Genomic DNA, 22872 nt, shown 5'->3' with positions numbered 1-22872 from the left:
TATTTGGCAGGAAGAAAACAGAGCTTACATGGAGCTAGACTGATCAGAGCTTCTTACCAAAAAACACTAATCTATTTCTTCTCCATGAACAATAAGAAATACAGGTTTTAGCAGTTGGTTTCTTTCAATACATTGGAAACCTTTTGGATAAGGATTTTAACTCATCTCAGTTTGACCACTATGCTGTCTTTCCTTGAATTCTTCCTGTTCTTTGCCACCAATAACACGTATGGTGATATTCAGTGTCTTTTTTTATGGATAAGGCATGACAGGATTCGCAGACTTCGATGCTTTCCAAAATTAAATTTCTTTGGCCAATTGCTCAGTTATCTTGACAAATGGATGAAACTGATTACAAATGCTAGTGCTGAAAAACAACCAAAATCAAGTAGGTTTATAAAAATATAATGCTAAAGTAAGGCTAAAGTGGTTGCTGTGTTTGGGCTCACAGGATGACTGGTGGTGACTAGGCAGACATGGGGCCAGTGCTGACCCTGATGCATGTGTTTGTTCCTCCTCATGCAGTGAGCCATGCCAGCTTTGCCAATTTTACTGTACTATGAGTTTAAGAAACTCATATGAGATTGGTAAGTCCTTGTTGGGAATTTTTGATGTTAAATGCAGCTATGTCTACACACATGTGTCTATAGACACATACTAAGAGCACTCTCAGATTTTGTAGATTTTTTTTTACATAAAAGAAAACAAAATATGTCTAATCCTATTAGACATGCTTACCCTAGTGCCTTTTCCTCTTAGCAGTGATAAGCTTGATACATATTTCTCTGCTAACTGACCCGATTCCATTTTCTTTTACCTTTTCTTCTCCCAGCTCAAATGTACAAAGATCCAAAGTTGAATGGATCCTGATTAATGTAGCCAGCTAAAACTGAACTCTACAAACTGGTGTGTCTGCACACACTAATAACACATTTCCACTGACAATAATTCTCCAGCACAAGAATGCTGCTTGCCCTCTCAACACATCTGCACTGATTCTGCTGCCACCCAGAACCTGAACATCACAGAATGACCCTACAAAATGTATCGGTGCTAGGAACAAAAATGTCACAGTAGTTAGTACTGTTAGATTAAATACAGACACTGTTTTCTCTATTTCTCCCTGTCATATCCATGACTCCCTCTGCCTGCAAACTGCCTCCTCTGAATTCTCTCACTCCTTCCACTGGGACCCACCATATCATTTACTGCAGCCTAATGCCCGTGGCAGGAGACCCAAGTGCCAGAAGCTGATTCAGTGTCTGCCTTCTTTATAGACCGGTATCAGCAAACGAGTCTGTCAGAACACTTCCACTGAGGAGATGGCCACAAAAAGCAAGTGGCAAATAGAGGTACATCAATGATTTATGCATGACCAAGCCAGGAATATATTTAATTCCCAATAGCTGGATTCCAATAATAATTACCTTTATAAACAAATTATTATTAGTATCATTATCATCAAATAAAGTGTATATTAATTAATAAAAAATCTTAGTGTTCATTGAAGCTTTCCTTAAAAGTCTTTGTTTTCTTCAATTGAAATCAAACTCATTAAAATATTTACTTGATAACACTCAGTTGCTTTTTTACAAAGAAAAATGCTTGCAAAACACTTGGGGGGAGATGCTTCACCTTTTATACACTACAGAGAAGCTGAAAATTTAAATTAAGATACTAGAAAAAACAACCTTGTGGAATTTGTAAATTATTCTCCCACTTCTGCAGATCTAGATCTAAATTTTTAGCTAAACCTGATTGCATATGATTTATATAAACTCCATAGATCTCCATGAGTTTGTTTTCCAAACTCATGCAGCACAAATGAGAGAAATAATCATGGGTATCTACACTATGCCAATAAGAATTCTACATGACTGAAGTGACAACATAATGAGCTTTAACTAATGGAATAACAGCTAGGGAGCACTGTCTCATAAAAATATACCCTAGACAGTGTTTCTGGTTATGTGTACTATCTTCTAGAATATATATCTATACCTAAGTGGAGTCAGGCTACAGCCAGCTTCATTTCAAAACTAGTGCCAAACTTAGATCCTTCTATATGGGAAGAGTGGGTGTATTTGTGGTTTGGGGAAGTATACTCAGCAATTAACCAGAAAAGAAGTAAGAACCAGAAGTTTTAACTTGCAATTGCACTTCTATAAATAAATAATTTTGCAATGTTTTAGCTCAAGCACACTAGTTACTGAAATTGAAATGTGAAACTCTTCTCTTTCGAGGATCTCGCCTGATGTTTGCTAACATTTGCTACCTTTTGCCAAGAACAAATATGGCATTCAAAACACTTGCACTTCTGAAACTTCAGTCAAATTCTTCCACCGATTAAGTAGCTCCTCCAAACACTTTGAGATCTCAAATCTTCATGTTGAAGATTTATTAAAAACAACCCTTCCCAAAACCATCTTCTGCACTACAAAGGGCAGACTAATGAGCAATAACTTTTCAGGAATACACCATAGCAACAGAAGAACTACAAAAGAATATCTTCTCTTAAGATTTTCTTACACAGTATCTTTACTCCCAAGTAAATGACAAAGCATCTCTAATAAGAGCAACTTTAAAGAACTTTTTCCATAACTTAAAAATTCATAGAAATTATTCTTTTGTGACATTCACTTATGCAATTCATGTGTTCAAAGTCTGAGCAGTTGTCAGTTTTGGCACAAGCAAATGACACTTTCATTAGAACTGAACAAGCAAGCAGATTTTGAAAGCCAAAGTGACCTACTGTGCATTCTGTCAAATGATTTCCTATTTAGGACTATTTTAACTTCTGGCACAAGTCACATCTTTTACCTCCAAGATTCTCATGGAAACAATTGAAACAATTGTAGTTTCTCAAATTGTTTTGTTGAGACTGCTGTAGCACAGAGCACTAAAGTGGAAGACAGTAGAATTCTTAATCTATATTGAGTGAGGAATATTAAATATATCAAGTTTACCTTTTTCTCTGGAATTGCATTATTTAATTAATGGCTTACAGTAGCTTAGAGTAATAGGAAACAATATATATACACACAAAACCCCCAGTGTAGAATACATTTTCTCTGTTGCACTGTCCCTAAGATGTTTACCATGCACATTTCCAAAACAGCAAGTTTTTTCAGTTTTAGATGTTAAAACATCTTTCATGCATTAGATAAAACCAGTTGAATCATTTATTGACACTACTCAGCTGAGGCAGAGCAACGCTTTCACATTATTACAACTTTGCATTGTATAGACAAATTCTGCCAGTTTACTTCCCAGCTGCAGAACTCAGTTCTGAAACCCTCAGGATTCCTATACCATACACAATTTTTCATTAATATAGATATAGCAACAGGTACATAAGCGCCTCCCCTCACATACTTTTCTGCTGTGCTTGAAGCAGCAGACTATGTTGTGCAGAAAAATCTTTTTGCTTTTTAATAAAATTCCCCATGTCCAAACTTTTTCAGCACATAGATTTTCACACTAGCACACTAGTGTGAGTGGATCACTGAGAAAAGGCAGTAGCTTTTAAGAAACGACAAGGCAAAAGAGATTCTTGGATGGGCACAGTGAACAAGTTATTTCTTGCTGTTACTCAAAATGTACCCAGGACTCTTGCACTGAATGTTAAGCACCTCACTACCACAGCAAATGTGCTCATACTAAGTGTACAGCAACTACTAACATCACACCTCTAGGCAGACAAACTCAAGTGAAAAATCAGACAGTATTTCCGTATAAATGATATGAGTGATGCAAGATCATAATTCAGAATAACACAGAAATCAAATGCAGCCAAGGTTAGCTGCCCAACACTTCGTATCTGATGAAACAAATTACATCTTAAATAATCATCTTTCTTTAAAAGAAAAGATAAAAATGAAAATAAACAAAGACACAAAATATTTCTAGAGAAAATATTAGACTGTCTAAACAGTGTAAAAGCTATTGAGAAAATCCCACAATTCTAGCTAGATTGGAAAAATCCATGTTTGCTAACCTTAAAGTCAAAAGAAAATTTTATTCTTTCTTTCCTGTAAAGAATGACGGCGATTTAACAGCAGTTTCTCATTAAGATTCTGCAGGAAATTAGATCCCTAGGAGACAACACATGTAAAAGAATTTCATGCCCTTCTCTGCTCTTTTTCTAGGAATGCCCAATGCTGTCCAGCAGAAATCAGTAAAATATGGATGAATTGTAAAAGAGTTTGAAAGACACCATAGCATTAAGCCTTGCTGTTCATGGATTAATTCTGTATACCACTGGATACCTAAGTATTATTTGGTCTCAAAGGAAGAACTGGTCAGCTTATAGCAGAAAGTAAAAATAAATCAACAATTTTTCACTCTTAAAAAGGGAGGTGTAGGCCAAAAACTCAGCCAAAATTAAAGGTGCAACAAGTAGGTTTCATTCAGCTTTGAAATCTACAAAATCTCCCACTTGAATGGGATGGTGGTTAGTTCACTGGAATGATGTATATGATTGCAACATTACACAAAACAAAGCTTATTTACTACTCAGTCTATCTGCAGAAAAGTTGCAAGAAGAAAGCCTAATAAAGGTGTACAAATATTTATTGAAAGCAACCAATGAAGGTGAAAAAGATTGATTACTGTTGCTATGACGTTCCATGAGAGCAGCAAAGGTTGAATCAAATGAAAGCTTTGGTGCAGTCTCAGATAAAATTTCCAAACAATTATATAGATCTGACTTCATTAAACTTCCAAATGAAGTGAAAGAAGCTCCAGCAAGTCATAGAATACTCTGAGCTGGGAGGGGTGTTTTAAAGGCCATTTAAGTCCAATCTGCCCTGAAATAAGCAAGGATATCTTCAACTAGATCAAGCTGTTCGCAGCCCCATTGAACCTGATCTCTAAAGGTTTCCAGGGATGGGGACACAGACTCCTCTGTGCAAGCTGTGCTAGTGCCTCATCACCCCCACAGTAAGGAATTTTTTCCTAATATCTAAATCCACCCTCCTTCAGTAGAAAATAATTTCTCCTTGTCCTATCACATCAGGCCCTGCTAAAAAGTTTGGTCCCATCTTTTATAGTCCCCCTTCATGTCCTGAAAGAATGTGATAGGGCCCCCCTGAAGCCTTCTCTTCTCCAGGCTGAATCTAAAACCTGTCTGAGCAGAAGAGCAACAAAATGTATGGGGGGAACAATCTGCAGCAGTCGCTGATTCATTACTTTGCACATGCATCTGTAGGAATAAGGCCTAAAGCCAGGTGAGATGCTGTGAGATGTGTGGTGAAGGAATTGATGTGGGCACGATGGCCTGCTGCTAGGGGTGCAAAACCCTGCTTTACATACCAACAGCTGCCCCTCACCATTGATGAAAGCAGCAACAGGATATCTCCACTTCTCCCCAAAGTATAAATTTTGTATTTGAAATGCTCTTTCAGAAGCAAAGGATGAGAACATGATTCCATTTTGCAGACAAGTCAACAGGCTTGCTCCTCTCTTCCTTGCCAGAGCTGGGGTGCCTCGGCCTGCCTTGGACATTACATGTGAAGAGTTGTACACAGCACTGTATGCTGACATTTTGTAGATTTAGTGCATCTATTATAGTCAATCTAACACGAATGTATAACATGCTGCTTTAATGAGCTACACTATCTGTGAAACTGTGCTCATGAAAGCTCTTACTGAATGTACCCAGACTTAAAGTGCCACATTGGCTGCAGCCAGAGAGTAAGCTGACTGCACCTCCTGATCTCTAGCAGGGAAACAAGGGACTGATCTGCTGACAAATTTTTATACTCTAAATCAACATCATCTCCTCATTTTTTCCAACAAAAGCTGTTGGCCAACTAAGTTAAGAGGTAACATCAGAAAGACGCTGGAACTTTGTATCAATTAATTGCAACAGCAAAAGCCTTTGTCAGTGATGACAAGCATGAAGGAAAAGGCGTGTATGTTCTTTAGCACAAGACGTATCATTCAAAGCATTCTTGTCTAAAATTAACCAAATAAACTTTTCAATCTGAATCCAGAAGCAGCATACAGACATTATGAAATCTGAACTCCAAGTTGATACAAGTCACTGTCAGACACATTATTTTTAAGAGTGGAAAACATCAACTGAAAGTGAAGGCAGTGATTAAATGGATCAAGGGAGTGAAACACCTTCTGGAAATCCCAAGGTAGAAAAATAATAATGCATCTCTCTTTCTTTTTGAGTGCAAAAGACCTGTGTTAGTTAGGAATTTGTTTTCTTCTCAGAAACAACTGAAGAAATTAGTTGCTTAGAGACTGCAATGTTGCTATCATCAGAAAAGATACCTTTAGAAAACAGAGAAGAATAAAGTGAACTGTAAAAAAATAAATGGCGATTAAAAAATGCATTGAAGTAAAGAGAATATACAACAAACACTCTCCCGATAAATAATTTGCAAGATTTAGATATTTTAGTTCAGGAAATGACTATGAGAACTGTAACAGGGTTTTTATCAGAGATAATAAGGAAGGAAAAGAATCTGAAAAAAAGAGGAATAAAACAGAGAAAATTGGGCTGATAACAGGAAATTTAGTTATTCTAGAAAGGAAAACACTGAGAGCTGGAAGGACTCCTACTGCTCACAACTGTTTTAGAAGCTAATTTTTAGTAGAAAATCAGCACAGGATAGGTTAAAGAATACCTTCAACCCCCCCCCACCCCACTGAAAATAAGAAGGACAAAGGACTAAAATAACCTCCCCAAAACCCCTATTAAAAAAAAAATGTTGTATATCAGTATTAGAGGGATTTAACAGTGAAAATGTTAGTCTCAGGGCATTGTGTGCAAACTTCTCTTTAACCAAATGCTGACTCAATTATAAGACAAAACCGAAAATTTATTCTTTCAACTTACCACAGATTCTTTTAGAACTAATTTGAGTATTTGTACCAGGCAGAAAACTGATTTAACGTGATATGTTACACTGAAGCTGCCTAAGACAGCACTGCATCAGTTCTGCCATAGTATAAATTTCAGAGAAGTAAATTCCATTCATTCAAGAAAAATCTTAGAGTTTATTTTCCTCCAGCTTCTGCTGCTTTTCTGCATTTAAAACTCATGTAACTCAAATATTATTTAAAAAAATTCCTGCATTTTTGAAGTAACATTAATTTTAAAAAACCCTATATTAAAAAGAACTGAAATGATACACTAACAAATTACCTATGTTTCTTGGGATAAGAGGTGAGTTCTAGCAGTATCCTGCAGCCCCACAGTACTAAAGTGAATATTGCTCCTCCCTTCCAGCCCCTGCTATGCTTCTCAAACAGCCTAGGGAAGCATCAATGTAATACTGGGAGTTAAAGTTTGGAGAAAGAGATTTGCCATTGAGACCTGTTCTTGTCACCACACCCTTCAACAACATGAAGCTGGTGGGAAGTGAGAGACTGACAGCCTACCATCTTTAAGAGTTTATGAAGTTGTGCAAAAAATATGCTTGGAAAAGCAAGGGAGGGTTGGAAAGGCTGAGACAAGAGAGAACAGGAGAGCCTAGCAGACAGCAAAGGACTAAAATATAGGTGGACATTCACATCCTCCAGCTCCTTGGAGCAGAACACAAGTTAACTGGTTCCTAGGCATTAATGTGGAAACTGGGAGAAGGGTCCTACTAGCTCTGCCTCTGAGCATTCCCAACTGTCCTGGGATCCACCCTCCACAGCAGCAAGCTGGCGCTGGGGGCATGGGAACAAGGTGCTCTATCACAATGTCTGTATCTGATTCCACAGCTGGCCCCACACTGGGGAAAGCTGCTACTGATTCGAGGGATGCTGCCCTGCCTCTCTGCTTATGATGCCTCAGGTTTTAGCTTTCATATTTTTTGGATTCTCTGCTGCTTTAGTGTGCAGTTCTGAGCTTCAGATTAAGGAATAGTAAGCTCTTTTCACAGAGTACGTACACAAAGCAATTCCTTCTCTAGCTGGGGACCAAGGACACATGATCCAAATCTCAGGCCCAAGAGCATAAACAACAGTGGACTGAAGAGAGAAAAACAAGAAGAACGGGACTTCATAACCTAAAGCTGTAATTGGACAATTAACTCTAATATGCAAAATGGACCAGAACTTATAAAAGTCAGAGACCTCGTGACCTGTTGTCCATTTTGTGACCGTTTTGGTTCATCTTTGGTGTAGCCCTGGCTGGGCTTGTATGCTGCCCAAGGTGTATCCATTGAGGCCTTTTAATAAATCCCTACTTTATTCTTTAGCTCCATCTAGCCTCTGGTCTAGGTCAGCATTCACAAGGCATCACTTAGATATAATTTCACATATTTAAGGTACCTTTGAAGATAGCAAAAGCAGTAATAATATATCTGAAGAGATTAAAAGCTAAGGTTAAAAGATGTTACATACACTTTATTTAAATATAGTAAGAATTTACTATGAAATTATGACAGGATTCATAATGACAGAATATTTTCTCCAAGTCTAGTTGCTACTGGTTTCAAAACCACAAACCCAACAACACTTCTAATAACCTAAAAACTGTGGAAGAGCTAGGAAAAGAGGTCAAATGAGTTGAATTAAAAGAAGAGCAGGAAATCCTGCTTCTTATTCTAAGACGTGACAATGATTTATTCCTTTAGTATGGACCTTACTGTAGTAGGGTAGTCAAGTCCTTGGTCTTAATCTGAGTGACAAAAGGTTTCTGTAAACAAGCAATTGACCATTCTCCCAGTACAGAAAGAGTAGGAAGCAGCAATTAGGACACATTTCAGTTTGGTAACACTGTACTGATCCAGTGGTTTATTTAGATTAGCTGCAGCCCTCTGTTTTAAATAAGGAGACCTGTAAAATTTATTTAGCTTCTTTGATCCACTGTGTTTAATGAACACAGCTCTACATTCAAACCTTAATCTTTCTGAGCCTGAGCAACAGATTGTGTTTCCTTCCTGTTATTACCTACCTTCCATGGATTCTGAGGTACCTTAGGTAGTATTAGGGTTATAGTACTTAATTACTACTGAATTTAATACTTAATACAGTACAACTTAGTCATATACCTCTCAAATAAAGTGATGGAAGCAAAGACTAAATACAATTCAGTTTAGTTTGGGTTTGGTTTCTTTTTTCATAAGATGGGAAAGGGTTTTTGAGTAGTTCTAGGAAAAAGCTGAATGCTGGTACTGAGATCAGTTTTTGGCTGGTGTGTTATCAGACCATGAAGGAGCCAGACAATAGTCTTTCCCCATTCCTTACAATTCTTCTTAACCTTTTCAGACTGGTGCATATTTAGAAATAAAATCTAGGCAGATGGATAGGACAATATGATAGAAATGCCAGGCATAAAGCAAGTGGACAGGACAGTAAAAGAGCAAGTATCAGTGAGTAAAGCAGACTCAAAGAGCAGCAAGGGGACATTATATTCAAGGACCAGGTGAAAAGGCATGAGGAAAATGCCAAACATTCAGCAAGTTGCTAAAGCAGTACCAAACATTCATCAGGTGCCAAGCAGCAGAAGAGCAATTGCACAAAGTCAGCAGATGCACTCAGCAGGAAGGCAATGCCAGGCACTTGGAGCAGGAGACAGGGCAGCAGGAGGCCAATGCCCGGGTACAATTCGACTGAAAGGACGGTGAGGAGGCGACACGTGCCAGTCAACAGATGGACAGGCCGTAGGTAGTCACTGTCAAGCAATTAGCTGCTCAAGAGGCAATGCCAGACAGCCAGGCAAAGGGCCAGGATTTCTGCAGGACAATGCCACACAGCCAGCAGGTAGAGAGAATATAAGACAGCAGTGAATGCCAGGCAGTCCCCAGACAAGGCAGAAAAAGACCAAAGCCCACCAACAATCAGATGCAGCTGTTGGCAAGAGCAGAACATAAGCCTGCCAAATGACTGACAGGGCAGTAGGGTGGCAGTGCTTTTTCAGCAACTCAGGATACCATGAGTAAAACAGTCCCAAGAGTCTAGATGCTCACCCTTTGGTAATATCATTGATCAGAGTGAACCATGAAAATCCACAGGAGAATAGCACACAAATGGAAACAGCAAATGAGTCTGACCCTAGCACTTGGGGAGGCCATGGGACCTTCCTATAAAACAAAAATATGAGAATCCACAAGAAAATCAAACAAATGGGAAAAATGTGTCTAAAAACTGTTTCTGATGATGATTAAAAAAGCAAAAAAATACTAGCAAAGAATTAGTTTGGAAATGATTGGGTGGGATTGAAGATGTTGCTTACCCCTCTCTGGAGCCCACATAATGGGAATGTTGGGAATTTCTGCAGCAGAAAAACAGAAGAGAAAAGGGATTTCTGACTCCCAGTTCAAGGAAAGCATGTCAGTTTAGGACTGGGTAATCTCTTTGGGCAAAAAATAAGAATTCATCTGAATCTTTGCCCATCCCCAGATACATGCCTTTATGGAGGTTTTTGAAAAATTTAAGAAGCCCACATCACTTTCATCTCATGACCTCCCACCCTTGTTCCCCAAAACCACACTTACCTCTAGCACCTCTAGTATAAGAGGGGAAAGGGGCTGGTCTTGTGAGCTCATTCCCACATCCACTGCAAAAGGGCTTGTGAAGTTGCACAGGAGTACCCATGAGCCACTGCTGGCCATTTGTGAGATAAACAGGAGGCATCATTAACTGTTGCTCATTATCAGTGCAGGTTGGTGCTTGAATTTGGCTTGGACACACCCACACTCTGTGTCTCTAATTTGTCTTTTGAATCTTGAGGGGCAACCCTCTTCTAAGTATCAAACTTATCAGCACCTATTTGCTACCTTGAATATTCTCTTGTCTTCAACTTAAGCATTTTGTTATTTAACATGGTTGATTTTTTAAACAAATGAAACTGTTTCAGAAATCTTAGCTGCTGCTTTATTTCAAATACATGCAATGAACTCTGAAATGTAAGAGCTGAGAAAATCCCAGCACTAATAAAGTTCAGTAATTTAACTGACCTGTCATTTAAATAAGGAGACTTTTTATCCAGTATTCTACCTAGAAACTAAAAGAATCAACCAAGAATCAAACTTTACTATTTCTGTCTACTTAGAAGTCCACATTTTGTGTGCACTTATCTGGTTGCACATTCATTTTTTATTGCCATCACTGAAAACTTGCACTTCACTTTGACAAGGCAGTGATATGAAACAAGAAGCCAACTCTTCCCTCTTCAAACTGTAGAGGACCTTGGATAATAGAAAGGAATCATGAGCTTTTTGTGCCATTGCTGAATCAGGATTTGGAAAGGTTGCAGAGACAATCTGCATGAACTTGCCATGCACTCATATGCAACAAAGTTTTTAAAGAATACAGTAGTGATGGGCTAAGCTATGGAACTTTATTTATACTGATCTCTGGGTATCAACCACTCATTCTTCTCCTAGCAGAGCTAGGCACAAGAATAACAGAGGTTAATAGAACTTCAAATTTAGAAATTTGGATCATAGAATAGGAATTTTTTCCATACCCAAACTTTTCCATATTGAAAACTACTATTTGGACTTAGAAACAAAATGGCTAATAATTTAGGTAGAGAAGACCAACAGACTTCCATTATATGATTAGTAATGGCATAAACCAGCCAGGAACTGCAAATACTGCCTGAACCAGAGATACCAGAGTACAAGGTAAGGGCACACATTGGCAGTTTTATAAAATCCTGTGATTTTGTGGCCAGCAGGAACTACAATTAGCTGCATCACATCAAGAACAAAATTGCCATCACCTTCTCTCTGAGGGGAAATATTTCAAGCTTAATGAAAATGAACTATGACAAACTGATCTCAGTGTACCATAAGAAATTGCTTATTTGTGGAGGAAAATATGGACTTTAAAAATCCAGTGACAGTTTAAATGTCAACAATAAATAACAGTAGGTTATGCACCTCACTATTTAGGTATTCTGATGAAAGAGTAACTAAGAAAAGAATACATGCATGAAGGGACAAGAAACTAAAATATAGTCTAAATAAAAGTTAGAAAGTAATTATTTTCTTGTCCATAACTGATAAGACTTTCATGCCTAAGCGTGACAATAGTCATTTTGGTTTTCTATTTTGGTACTTATACTGAGTCAACATTTTGCTAAAGCTTCACTGCTCCATGCGGTAGCAATTAGCAAAAGCAGGAGAAGAACTAGTTATAATCCTAAGAATAACTCCTGAAGGCAGCTGCTTTCCAAGACTCTTCTAGTTTCTTTCCACTTAGTGGTTGGAAAAGCTCCTACACAGCAGGGAAGAAGTAAATGAGAAATTCTCTATTCTTTAATAAGTATTAGTTTTAATGATCAACTATTTTAATAATGAGTCATTTTGCTATTCTGGTGTGCTAATGTCAAAAGGACTAACTCACTCAATTTTTCATACATCTTAAATCCAAACTGGTATTTGCCATCTAGTTATTATGTCTTTAAGCTGCCTCCACAGGGAAGTCTCCCTAACATGTCCACATTATTTTTTTGTTAATTTCCCCTGTATTTAGCTTTAACTAAACTCTTTGTAATAGACCATGACCAGAAAAAAAATCACACATTAAGGACAAAAATTTCAGGCCTGACACTATTTTCAGGATTATTTTGCTTGAACTTGATGCTTAATTTTGTTCAGTTTCCTATTATCTGCTCCGAAGCCATGCTTTAATGGAAACTATTTCTAAAAATGCCTAAGAGGAAAAAAAATTCCAAAAGTTCCAATTTGAAAATTTCATTATGCAGAAGTCCTATGGCAGGCCTATTTTTCTTCCCCAGTTACAGAAAGGACTGCAAGATACATTCACTGTTGTGGCTACACTGCTAATAGTAGACAAGCCAGTTCATTTAAACTAATAGAGAAATGTCCACATGAGCTGTGGGCTCTACAGTGAAAACACAGCTAAAAGGCATCAGTAAAACCAAGAGGGGGAAAACCCTTCTCTTTATGGTGTGCAAAAAGCACACCATAATCATATTGTTCATCTGGGGGTACTTTTGGAAGTACTGGGCTCGCTCATGCAGGAACCATTTGCCCACTCTCGGGACATGCCAGCCTTCTTCCAACTGCCATTCCTAAATTACCTTGGAAAAAAACCCTTTAATTCCAAAATTAAAAAAAAAAGTTGAGATTTCCAGGCTCATTACAGTGGCTTTGTTTCTCATTTTATGAGAAATGTAAAATGAGTAAATTCCTTACTACTGTTTTACTGGTCTTTTCAGCAGAGCTCGCAAATATTTCCTACATGTTTCAAAGTCAAAAAACACAGCCTCTATTTGCGATTCAAAAGTATTAAGGACACTTTAAAAAAAGGCAAATAAAAGCTGATCCTCAAATGAGCAAAAATAACCAAAGGCTTAATGGAATTCTATTAGCATTACCTTTATCATTTGATAGTCAGACAACTTTACACAGAAGGTTAATAGATTAGTTAAGTAATTAAAAAGATATTTGCCCCAGCATTTTCAGCCAATATTATCAGGGTTTCACATTTTCAAAAAGAGACAAAAGCAGTTCATGAATTCCTTTTGAATTCAGGAAATAAAATAGTTTCATTACTAATTTCAGGATCCATTTGATTCAAACTATCTTCTCATCTAACATATACCGAACATAAGGCTGTAAGTGCAGGATGATTCATTTAACATCATCTATGATTTCTACAAGAAGTACAAGATAACTTGAGTTTTATAAGACATTTCTCCCACTAGCCAACTCTTTTGATTTGACAGAATTAAAATGAAGAAAGCAGTTCTTTAGGAATTTGCTTGTGTGATTAATCTCTTAAACCAACAAACCCTAACCCAAACACATAAAGCCTTTCATTATGACGATTTTTTTAGATTTTCCTGGCTCAAAATTTCTATTATCAGCTACTTTACAATTCTCTTTAGTAGGTAAAGAAAGCCTTTGGTACCTTACAAAGCCTTTAGTATTGTACACTATTTCCCAAAGAAAGTACAGGCAAAATCAAAGTTATTTATCAGTGTTCTTCATGATAAACTAAACAGACTGAGTAGTGCAACTCTCACAGAAATCATCTCTCTTTTTACCTTCATATTTCTACCATCATATTTGTTTTTACCTTTTTCTATATCCATGGTGGCAGTTGCAACTTTGTAAAAGGAATGTCAATAAAAATATGCAGCTTTGCATTTTAGACACATCAATCCCATATACAGACAAGTATTATCTGGTTTTTTTTGATGGTCTTATTTTTTGGATGACCTCTGATGGCTGAGTAATGGAGCTGAAATGGAATCTGCCTTTCTTGCCCCTCACATTTCTCATTAAAGGAGTCTGAGCAGCTCGCAGGTGTTTCCATGCAGACACTGCAGTTGATGATAGCACAACCAAGCCCTTCAGTGATGAGGGTGTGCTACCGAGAAGAGAAGAGAAGAGAAGAGAAGAGAAGAGAAGAGAAGAGAAGAGAAGAGAAGAGAAGAGAAGAGAAGAGAAGAGAAGAGAAGAGAAGAGAAGAGAAGAGAAGAGAAGAGAAGAGAAGAGAAGAGAGAAAGCACTCTTCAGTCCTTTGTAAGTCAGCTAAATCAGAGTGGAATTTCTCAAGACACAGGTACTTCTATAAACTGACAGTGTGTCGTGTGGTGCAAATAATTTGTATACTGCTGCTTCTCAAAGAAACTGGTAATAGATGTTTAGTGAAAACTGTTCTGCAACTAAACATATAAATTTTGCTATAATCTCATGCCTTCCAAGAAAGATTAAAAATCTAAACATATAATTTTAAATTGAAGCATTATGGCACATAAATATATTTGAATTTTATAACACCAAATACAGCATATCAAATAATAAATTTTATTGAAAAATAAAAGCAGATGAGATAAAGACCTAACCATATAAGCTAGGAACTGCCTGGAGGACTGAGTAAAAGCGGATGGTACTTTACAGAGTTGCTGATAAACTTCCAAAAGAGTAGCAGAGAATTTGGAAGGGTCTGTCAGAGAGCAATCTGCTCCATTTAAGTACCTTTGTTTGATAAGATGCACGTAGAAAGGTTTTGTAATGCCAACCCTCCAGAAGCAAGCTGGGCTGGAAACAATTTCCTAAGAACTATGAAGGCCTCAAAAGGTCAGATGTCATCCATACACAGCACATGTTGTTATACAATAGCTCACCACAGAAATCAAACTTAACTCAGAGCAAGACCTCTATTAAGAGATATGAAAAGCTACAGTTTTAAAAGAGACTACAGAAATATTTTCTTAAAATAGCTATTAAATTGGAGGGTACCTGGAATACTGAAGGGTGAAAAACTGAAACATTAGCCTGGGTTATTAGAGGTTGTACAATTTCATATTATTCCTACCATAAAATTACTTATGTCCCATGTGAGATGAAGGCTTCATTCCTCCACTCTATGGAGCCATCCTGAAGTGACAGTTTGTACAATAGAAATTATTTGCTTTTGGCCCAGTGCCAGTAATAAAACATTGCTGAGGAAGAACAGAAGTAGTCCTATATCCACAATAAACAATACTAGAAATCCTGCTGCTCTGGAAAGGCAGTATTTGAACTAGGGAGAACAAAAATCTACTATATTATTTCTAGTTTAAGTTGCTCCTATTGAATGGAAAATGTTATTTGAAAAGTTTAAGTCTCAGTGGATTTGGGTTACTTAGATGGAATGTGTTGCTGTGAGAGTATGGATACAACATGACAATCCCATTGTGTCATAAGTATCTCATTTCATTAACAAAGTTAAAGTGGAAGCGAACAAACAGAAAAACAAAACACATAAAACCTGAAAATTATAATAGAGGTCAAGAGGGTTTCCAATATTACTTGAGACAGAGGAATGGAAGAATATATATATTAAAATAGTCTGCAGAAGTAAAATGTAATTTTAAGAAAAAATCCATGAGAGATACCTTAGGGAATGGGGAAGAGTCAAATGATAGAGAATTTGCATTTGGCAATAATTATAAAAATGCTAATGCAATTTTGAACTGAATATAAAAAGACATACTACAGAAGAATTGAGACTTTCTTCTATCCAAATATGGCTTCTGTGTGGTATGTTTGGAGTATTTGTTTATCCTGAGCATGATTTTTCAGAAACATTGACAAACAGAAGGGAGTTCCAGACAACAATGATTTCTTTTCATGAGTTCTTACAGAACTCTGATGAAAGAATAAATAAGTACGCATATATTTTCAGACTAAATGAAAACAAGTATGTGTCTAAATACATTTTAAACCAGTCCATAAATATTGAAGAATATAAACAAGAACTGAAAGAAGATTCACAACTTTTCCAGAACACTCAAAATGACTGTAAGGAAACATCCATCTAGTGTTACATGCTGGAAAACAGCTCTTCTGTGTTTTTTATAAAGTATTATCTTAAAATCTTAGGGCTCAAAACTACCTGCAGTGTGGATGAACTACTTGTGAATACACACTGTGACACAGCTCAAGAATGTCTATCATCAGCTGAGGACAATACATTGATTTCCACTGCTATTATCTAAGTACATAAAATCTCATAGATGGGCAAACAAGACTTGCACAGAATCATACTAGAGACAAAGGATAAGAAAACAGCTAGAAGACTGTTAGCAGACAGACAAGTGAATTTTTTGAATGTACAGTTTTGCAAAAGAATAAATGTAAAAATATAGAAGACAGAAAACTGAGCAGAGCACCCATATACATAAGATTTTTTCTTTCCCTTTGTACTGAGCAACAGCAACAGAGAAAATACATTAATATTGCAGAAGGGTACCTTAGTGATTGATAAAAATGCTGCAAAATTCCTTAATTTTTTTCACAAAAGTTAATGTATACTGTTATCAACATTCTGTAAGAACTACCACTGAAGTGTTGTAGTTCCAAGAAATAAATGTATGCATCTGGAAATACAAAATGAAAGTTCCCTAAATAAACTTGGGCCATACTTGGATCTCTGTCCAGTACAAACACTTTTAAAATCAACAAGCAGACTGTATGAGCAAACTCCAGCAGAGATTTAAGCGCTATTCCCATAAATTAGATGCAAAATTACCTTGTAAAAAAAAAAGTGTATCTACCAAATTAGGCTTACACTTCAGCTTTAGTACAAATGCAAACTACCACCAACTGCCATAACAGTTAAGAATTCCAGGATTCACTAGTAATGCCTATAACACACTTACTCTCAAATTCAGCCACCCGTTGAGTGAATTTGGTTTTTTAAATATCCACAAACACTTCACCACTTCTACTTGTGCAGCCAAGAAAGTGAAGGATATTCACACTGCTGAAGCAAATGGACCTTCGCCCCTCAAAATGTGAATCGTAGGAACCATTTCAAAAGCTCCTCTCCACACACCAACTAGACTGAGGCTATACATTTACGGATCAGAGACAGGCAAGGAAAATCACATATGGTGAATATTCCTAAATTTTCTAGTCCATTGCAAGAAAAATTGTTACTACACATGACTGAAACAACCTGGAATGGTTCTGATACAGTGTTCAAAAGGCAAAGTGAGTGGGGAAACTACCAATTTTTTGGGATGCTTAATTACATATTTCTGAGATAGCAAGAAGCAATTTTAGCTACATTATGCTAGGCACTTAGTTTCATTTTTATCAATAATTACAAAAGTCAATTAACATTAAGTCTTTGGGTTGCATTATTATTGGGAACTACATTTATTGTGTATCTACAATTATATAACTATAGAAAAGAAACAGAGTAACCTGCTTTCTAATCCAAAGTACAGGGGAATTAAGGAGAAGTAGGACTGAAACATACCAGTGGAAGTATGATTCAACAGAATACTGTATCTATTCTAAGGAAAAATAGTAAAACATTTTCCAGTATCAAATTCAATTCTTAAAAGTTTTAAATTAACATCTCAAAGGTGACATCTCTATAGCATAATACCATGACCACATCCTTTCATTGCCAGCTCAGTGATGAGAGCGTGCTGAACCAATACCATACACACAAAGGTTGAAAACCAATTTCTACATAAATGCAAGTCTTCCTAAAGGCTTGTTATTGCACATTTCACGTTGACATAATGAATTTCCCATTTTGGGTTTTCTCATTGACACAAAAGACATAAAATATGGGGACAAAACTTAGGCTTCTTAGTATGTTTTTGGTATGACACATCCTGGCAAACTAATTTTCTTCCTTTAAAATAATTTGTTTGACTGAATGATGTAATAAATCCTATCATAGGAACAATGTTTGTCATCACAATTTTTTAATAACCTGGGATTCTATATCTCCACTGAGATTAGACTTAATCCAATTTAACTAAGTGAAAAACAACACAGATTTTCTTCAGTACAAGTTATTAATGATTTTTATATCAATGTGTTTTTATTATACAGAGACAGTAACAATTTAGATAACTATCAGAATGGCTTACTCAACCAAACTGATGAAAAAACATCCCTATCTGTATTAATTAGTATGAGTAACAGCAATGCAGAGTAAAGAATATACTGGGTGCTTGTGCATAGAGTTCTCATTTGTTTATTTTTTGTGCCATATGCTGCTTGAGAATCTGTAGCTAATTTTCTGCACTGGCTACAATGCTTCGTCTGGCACTGCTGCCCAGGCTTGACCCTGCACAAAGGAAAAGTGAAGCAGAAATTCATCCCTCCTTCTACCCAGTCCTGGTTACACAACCTTCAAAAGCATTATGTTAGTTTGCAAGAAAGAGACAAATTTAACCAACTCACTTTTCACTTGTGGTGCCTTTAGCAAAGGGAATAATCTGCAAACCAATTTTCATTATGTGACACACTGTGTTCATCTTAACATTGTTCCCATTTCCTGATACACTGACAACCCCCCAGGTTTTAGTTACTCTGGTTACTCAAGGTTTCTATTTCCATCAGAAGTAATGAACAGGAGCATTTTGTGTACATGTTTCTCTAGTTACACAAATGTTATACAATAAATTAAAAAAGGTTTTTAAATTCCTAATGGAAAAAAAAATGAACTTCAGGCATGTGACAAAACACACTTGTAAGTAAAAAGCATTGTAGATACACTATAAAGAACTCAAATCAACTGGAGAGTCTAAGAAATTGAAAACATACATGAGTACTTAAAAGAAATCTAGGTATGTTTAATTGTGCAAATAAACACAACTCACTCAATCTTAGTTCTGCCCGTTAGTGAACAAAATTAAACCAAATGAAAGATGTGATTTTCAAAGTTCATGTTAACCTAATTTGGAACATTAAATAACAAAATACTACAAGAACAATCACACAGTCATTTCACATGACAACTCATGGCCATTCGGTCAGGTTAGGTTAAGTTTCTCATTTTTCCCCCCTTACTTTAGCTTCATGTAAGTGTAACGTAGGCAAATTTCCTGAGCAACATTTACTGGTGCATTACCTCCACCTCTGTGCCTGTTTAGATTTTTCTGACAACCAGATCCATCTCTCTTATGCCACTCTTCCTTGCACAAGACACAACAAAAGCCACACAAAATTTTGCTTAGCAGTGTTGTACTGCAGTGCTAAGGAAAATGATGCCACAAAGCCATTAGAATTTTGTTTTGTGAGAGGACTGCAAAACCATTAAACTGTACCACATTTTAGTTTGAAAATTGTTTTGGGTCAAGAACCCAAGGTCAGAGTAATTCTAATTCTCTTGTGCTATATTTTCTATTACTTTTTTCTGATTACAAGTTGTGTAGCACTTGACCCATCCACAGATACTGCAAAGAAAAGTTACAGAGAAAATTAAAAAAAAACAAAAAACAAAAAATACCTCCCCTCCTCCAGACTCATGCATTTTTGCACCAAAGGGCAGATTTTTCTATTCCAGGACTATCTCACCTCTGGAGTGACATCTCGCGGTGCAAACCCTGTTCCTCCCGTTGTTAAAATCAAATTAAGTTCCTTTTCATCACACCAATCTATCAGCGTCTCCTGAAAGAGAACATGAATCCTGTCAGATCCAGCAAGAAATGGTTTTATCAGATAATACCTGAAGACTTGAAATGTCTTAAAACAGAGACACACACAATATGGGGAATTATAAACCACTCATGGCTTTTTATACAAAGATTTTAAACCAATATTTATAATCAAGATAAGACAGAACAATGCAAGTATCTACAAAATATTATTTTGCATATGGAAACTGAAATCCAGTTCTCTATCTCTTGACCTGAATTGGTGTCATGGTTTGAGCCTGGCACAGAGCCAGTGCCCCCCATGAAAATGCCCTCACCCTGGTGTCTGCTGTGAGATGTGACCAGGAATAAGCAAAACAGGCTTTAGCTTAAACATAAAGAACACTTTATTACCTAAACTACAGGGAAATAGGGAAAAACCATAAGGAAAAGAAAAAAAAAATTGAAAACCTTACAAAAACCACTTTCCTCCTCCCCACTACCTGACTTTCCCAATCCGATACATTCTCCCAAAACACCAACTGCCCAGCCTGGCATGACACTTTAGTATACTCAAACTTCAGTTCATGAAGAGGAAAGGAGTCCTTCTTGTTCCATAGGCTTCCCCTGGAAACACACTGAAACCTCGTGTGCCTCTCTGTCACTTCGGCACCGCCCGGAAAAAGTCCTTTTGCCGCTTGTGACATCTTCCTTCCATGCCCAGTGCTCTCACCACTGTGCATGGATCAGAGCTGCTTTTAGGGTTGTCTTTCAAGGATGCCTTGTCTCACTCCAAAAAGGCACAGTCTCTGCTTTGGGACATCTGTCCCCCCCATATTTTTCCAACCCCCTGGGGCCGGGGGGTCCTCACGATGAACCCTCCTGGTTCTGAGCCACTGCTTCCCCCTAAGTGCAGTCTCTGTGTCACAGGAACAACTGAGTCCATGGCCACAAGAAAAGTCCAGCCAAAAGGCCACTCCAAATCATCTCTCCCCATTCAATCATCTCCATGTTCTTCGGGCCAGGTCCTTGTCTCATCTCATCTCTTATCTCCCTTCTTATTCAGCTTCGAGGAGGATTAGCATTTTTGCAAGGCCCCAATCATGAAAGAAAGAAGTTAAAACTTTCAGTCTCTGTCCCGGAGCTGGGGCACTCCCACACACGCTGCCGCTCCGGCCGGGCACTCTTCCCCCCCCCTTCTCCTCCTGGGCCGGCTGCTATCACATTCGGTGTCGCCGGCTCTCTCTCTCTCTCTCCCTCCTGGGGGGGGGAATGGCTGCCCGAGGGCTGACTCCCTGGGGTCTTCCACCCTTCCATCCTCGAGGCCTCCTCACCTCCCATCTCTGTCCAGGCCCCGGGCCTACCACGTGGCTGCCCCTCCCCCGCCCAGCAGCAGCGGCTGGACGGGGGAGGGAGATCTGACCTCTTCGCCGCGACGTCCCAAGAGAGCCTGCCAGGGGCAGTGCCCTGCTTTTTAACCCCTGTGTATTCTCGGAGGTGTGTCCAAACCCCACTGGCTACACCAGGTGCCAGTCTCAAACTCAAAACCTTCATTGGTTTGACCACAGCTTCCCAGAATTCCCACTTCTTCCTGGTCAAACCACCACAATTGGAAAACAAGAACTCACAGTTATTAATTTCTACTGTTGTTTATTTTGATATATAAATATAATATTCTTTGATACACATTAATAGAGTATGTAAATTTAATTTGGATTACATAATTGATTCTTGTAACAGTAACTTTGGTTTGCATGCTGCACTTTTTCATAGCCTGAAAAAACCAAGAATCATGTATCTGTAAGCCTAACTACCCAAAGATTCAATAATGCACTTGATGCAGCAGGTGATGATCTATAATCATCTTTCCTACATTCCCCTAATAACTCAACAGGAGTGTGTATACCCATTCCAAAGCTGGACTGAGAAATCTGTCATTTAAATGCAATGACTTACAGTTCTGGAAAAATCATGACACTAGAAAAGTGTTTAATTTGATTTAATATATTCATTCAAAAAAATGACTTTTTAAACTAGGTTTCAAACTGTGACAAAAATTTGACATAAGCAGAAGACTTATTTAATGTTAATGTGATTATCTCACTTATCCTTCATACTCGACTGTGGGCCAGCACAGCAGAAGCATCTCTGCCTGGAGTGCAAAATTCACTGTGTTACCTTAAGTACACTCATTACACAGTAAAGTATCATCTGCAGAGATCATATCAATTATTGAGAGAGTTATCCATACTCTAGCAAAGAAACAACATTATTTGAAAATGCTAAGGACAAATTTAAGTTTTGGGAGCATTATATTGGGAAGGAAGGAATAGTTTTGGAGATTGTTGGCTTAAAGCTTATTATTTATCACAAAATTAGCTCTGGGAAATATAGTGGTTTAAAAAGCTTAAAATAAAATGTCTGGAACAATTGAAAAAGTACAACCAATTTAGGTAATCCTCAGCTGTATTTTTGCAGGCCTAGTACTGCTATGTAATTCTCATGTAACAGAAGGATCATACACAGACACTTAAAAATTACAGCTAGAATAAACCTATGTCTGACTGCAAGCCCCACCACACCAATACATCCAAGGATTACTAGAAGAAGTGGCAAAACCAAAGGTTCTGTCTTTATTTCTTCTTCCTTTACTCATTACTTCCACTTCCTCTTTGCATTCTCTCTTTTCTTTATTAAAATCACATTCATCTTTTCACTTTACCCCTTTGGAGAGTAACTCTCTAATTCACAGGGTTGTAAGTGAATATACCAGAAGTTTGTTATATGAACATTTCAAATAAGCTTGGGAAAGGAACAAGGATAATGCCTCAAAGTTGTACATAAATAAATGACTAGTAACTATAGCTCTTGTGTTACATTTTGAAAAAAATGTGAAATATGGTAGTAAAAATTTTAGGTCTTAAAATTCTTCGCTTCAATAACACAGTTACACATTAGGAAATTTCTTTCAAATAGGTGGCATCTCTATCATCTAGAAACATATTTGTCTTGACTTAAATAGGTACACATTTCAGAGAACAGTTTGGAGAAGCTCAGTTTTCGGCAAAGTT

The 22872-nt window shown here is 37.4% G+C and overlaps 1 protein-coding gene across 18 annotated transcripts in view; it reads right to left on the bottom strand.

Moving 5' to 3' along the window:
* Positions 1-22872, bottom strand: part of GPHN (gephyrin) — a 270224-nt gene that overhangs the window by 107809 nt on the left and 139543 nt on the right. For 10 of the 18 annotated variants that reach the window (XM_064713496.1, XM_064713499.1, XM_064713498.1 and 7 more), the window contains 2 exons: positions 19743-19835; positions 10184-10222 (listed from right to left, as the gene is read on the bottom strand). In XM_064713496.1, coding sequence (XP_064569566.1) covers positions 10184-10222; positions 19743-19835 — 132 coding nt within the window. The remainder of the gene's footprint in view (positions 1-10183; positions 10223-19742; positions 19836-22872) is intronic. The other 8 variants (XM_064713503.1, XM_064713509.1, XM_064713512.1 and 5 more) reach the window with 1 other exon arrangement.

Source organism: Zonotrichia leucophrys, chromosome 5 (genome assembly GCF_028769735.1).
Source record: "Zonotrichia leucophrys gambelii isolate GWCS_2022_RI chromosome 5, RI_Zleu_2.0, whole genome shotgun sequence".
Classification (NCBI taxonomy): Eukaryota; Metazoa; Chordata; class Aves; order Passeriformes; family Passerellidae; genus Zonotrichia; species Zonotrichia leucophrys.
Note: the sequence above shows the minus strand (reverse complement) of the source record. Positions and strands in the feature narration are given on the sequence as shown.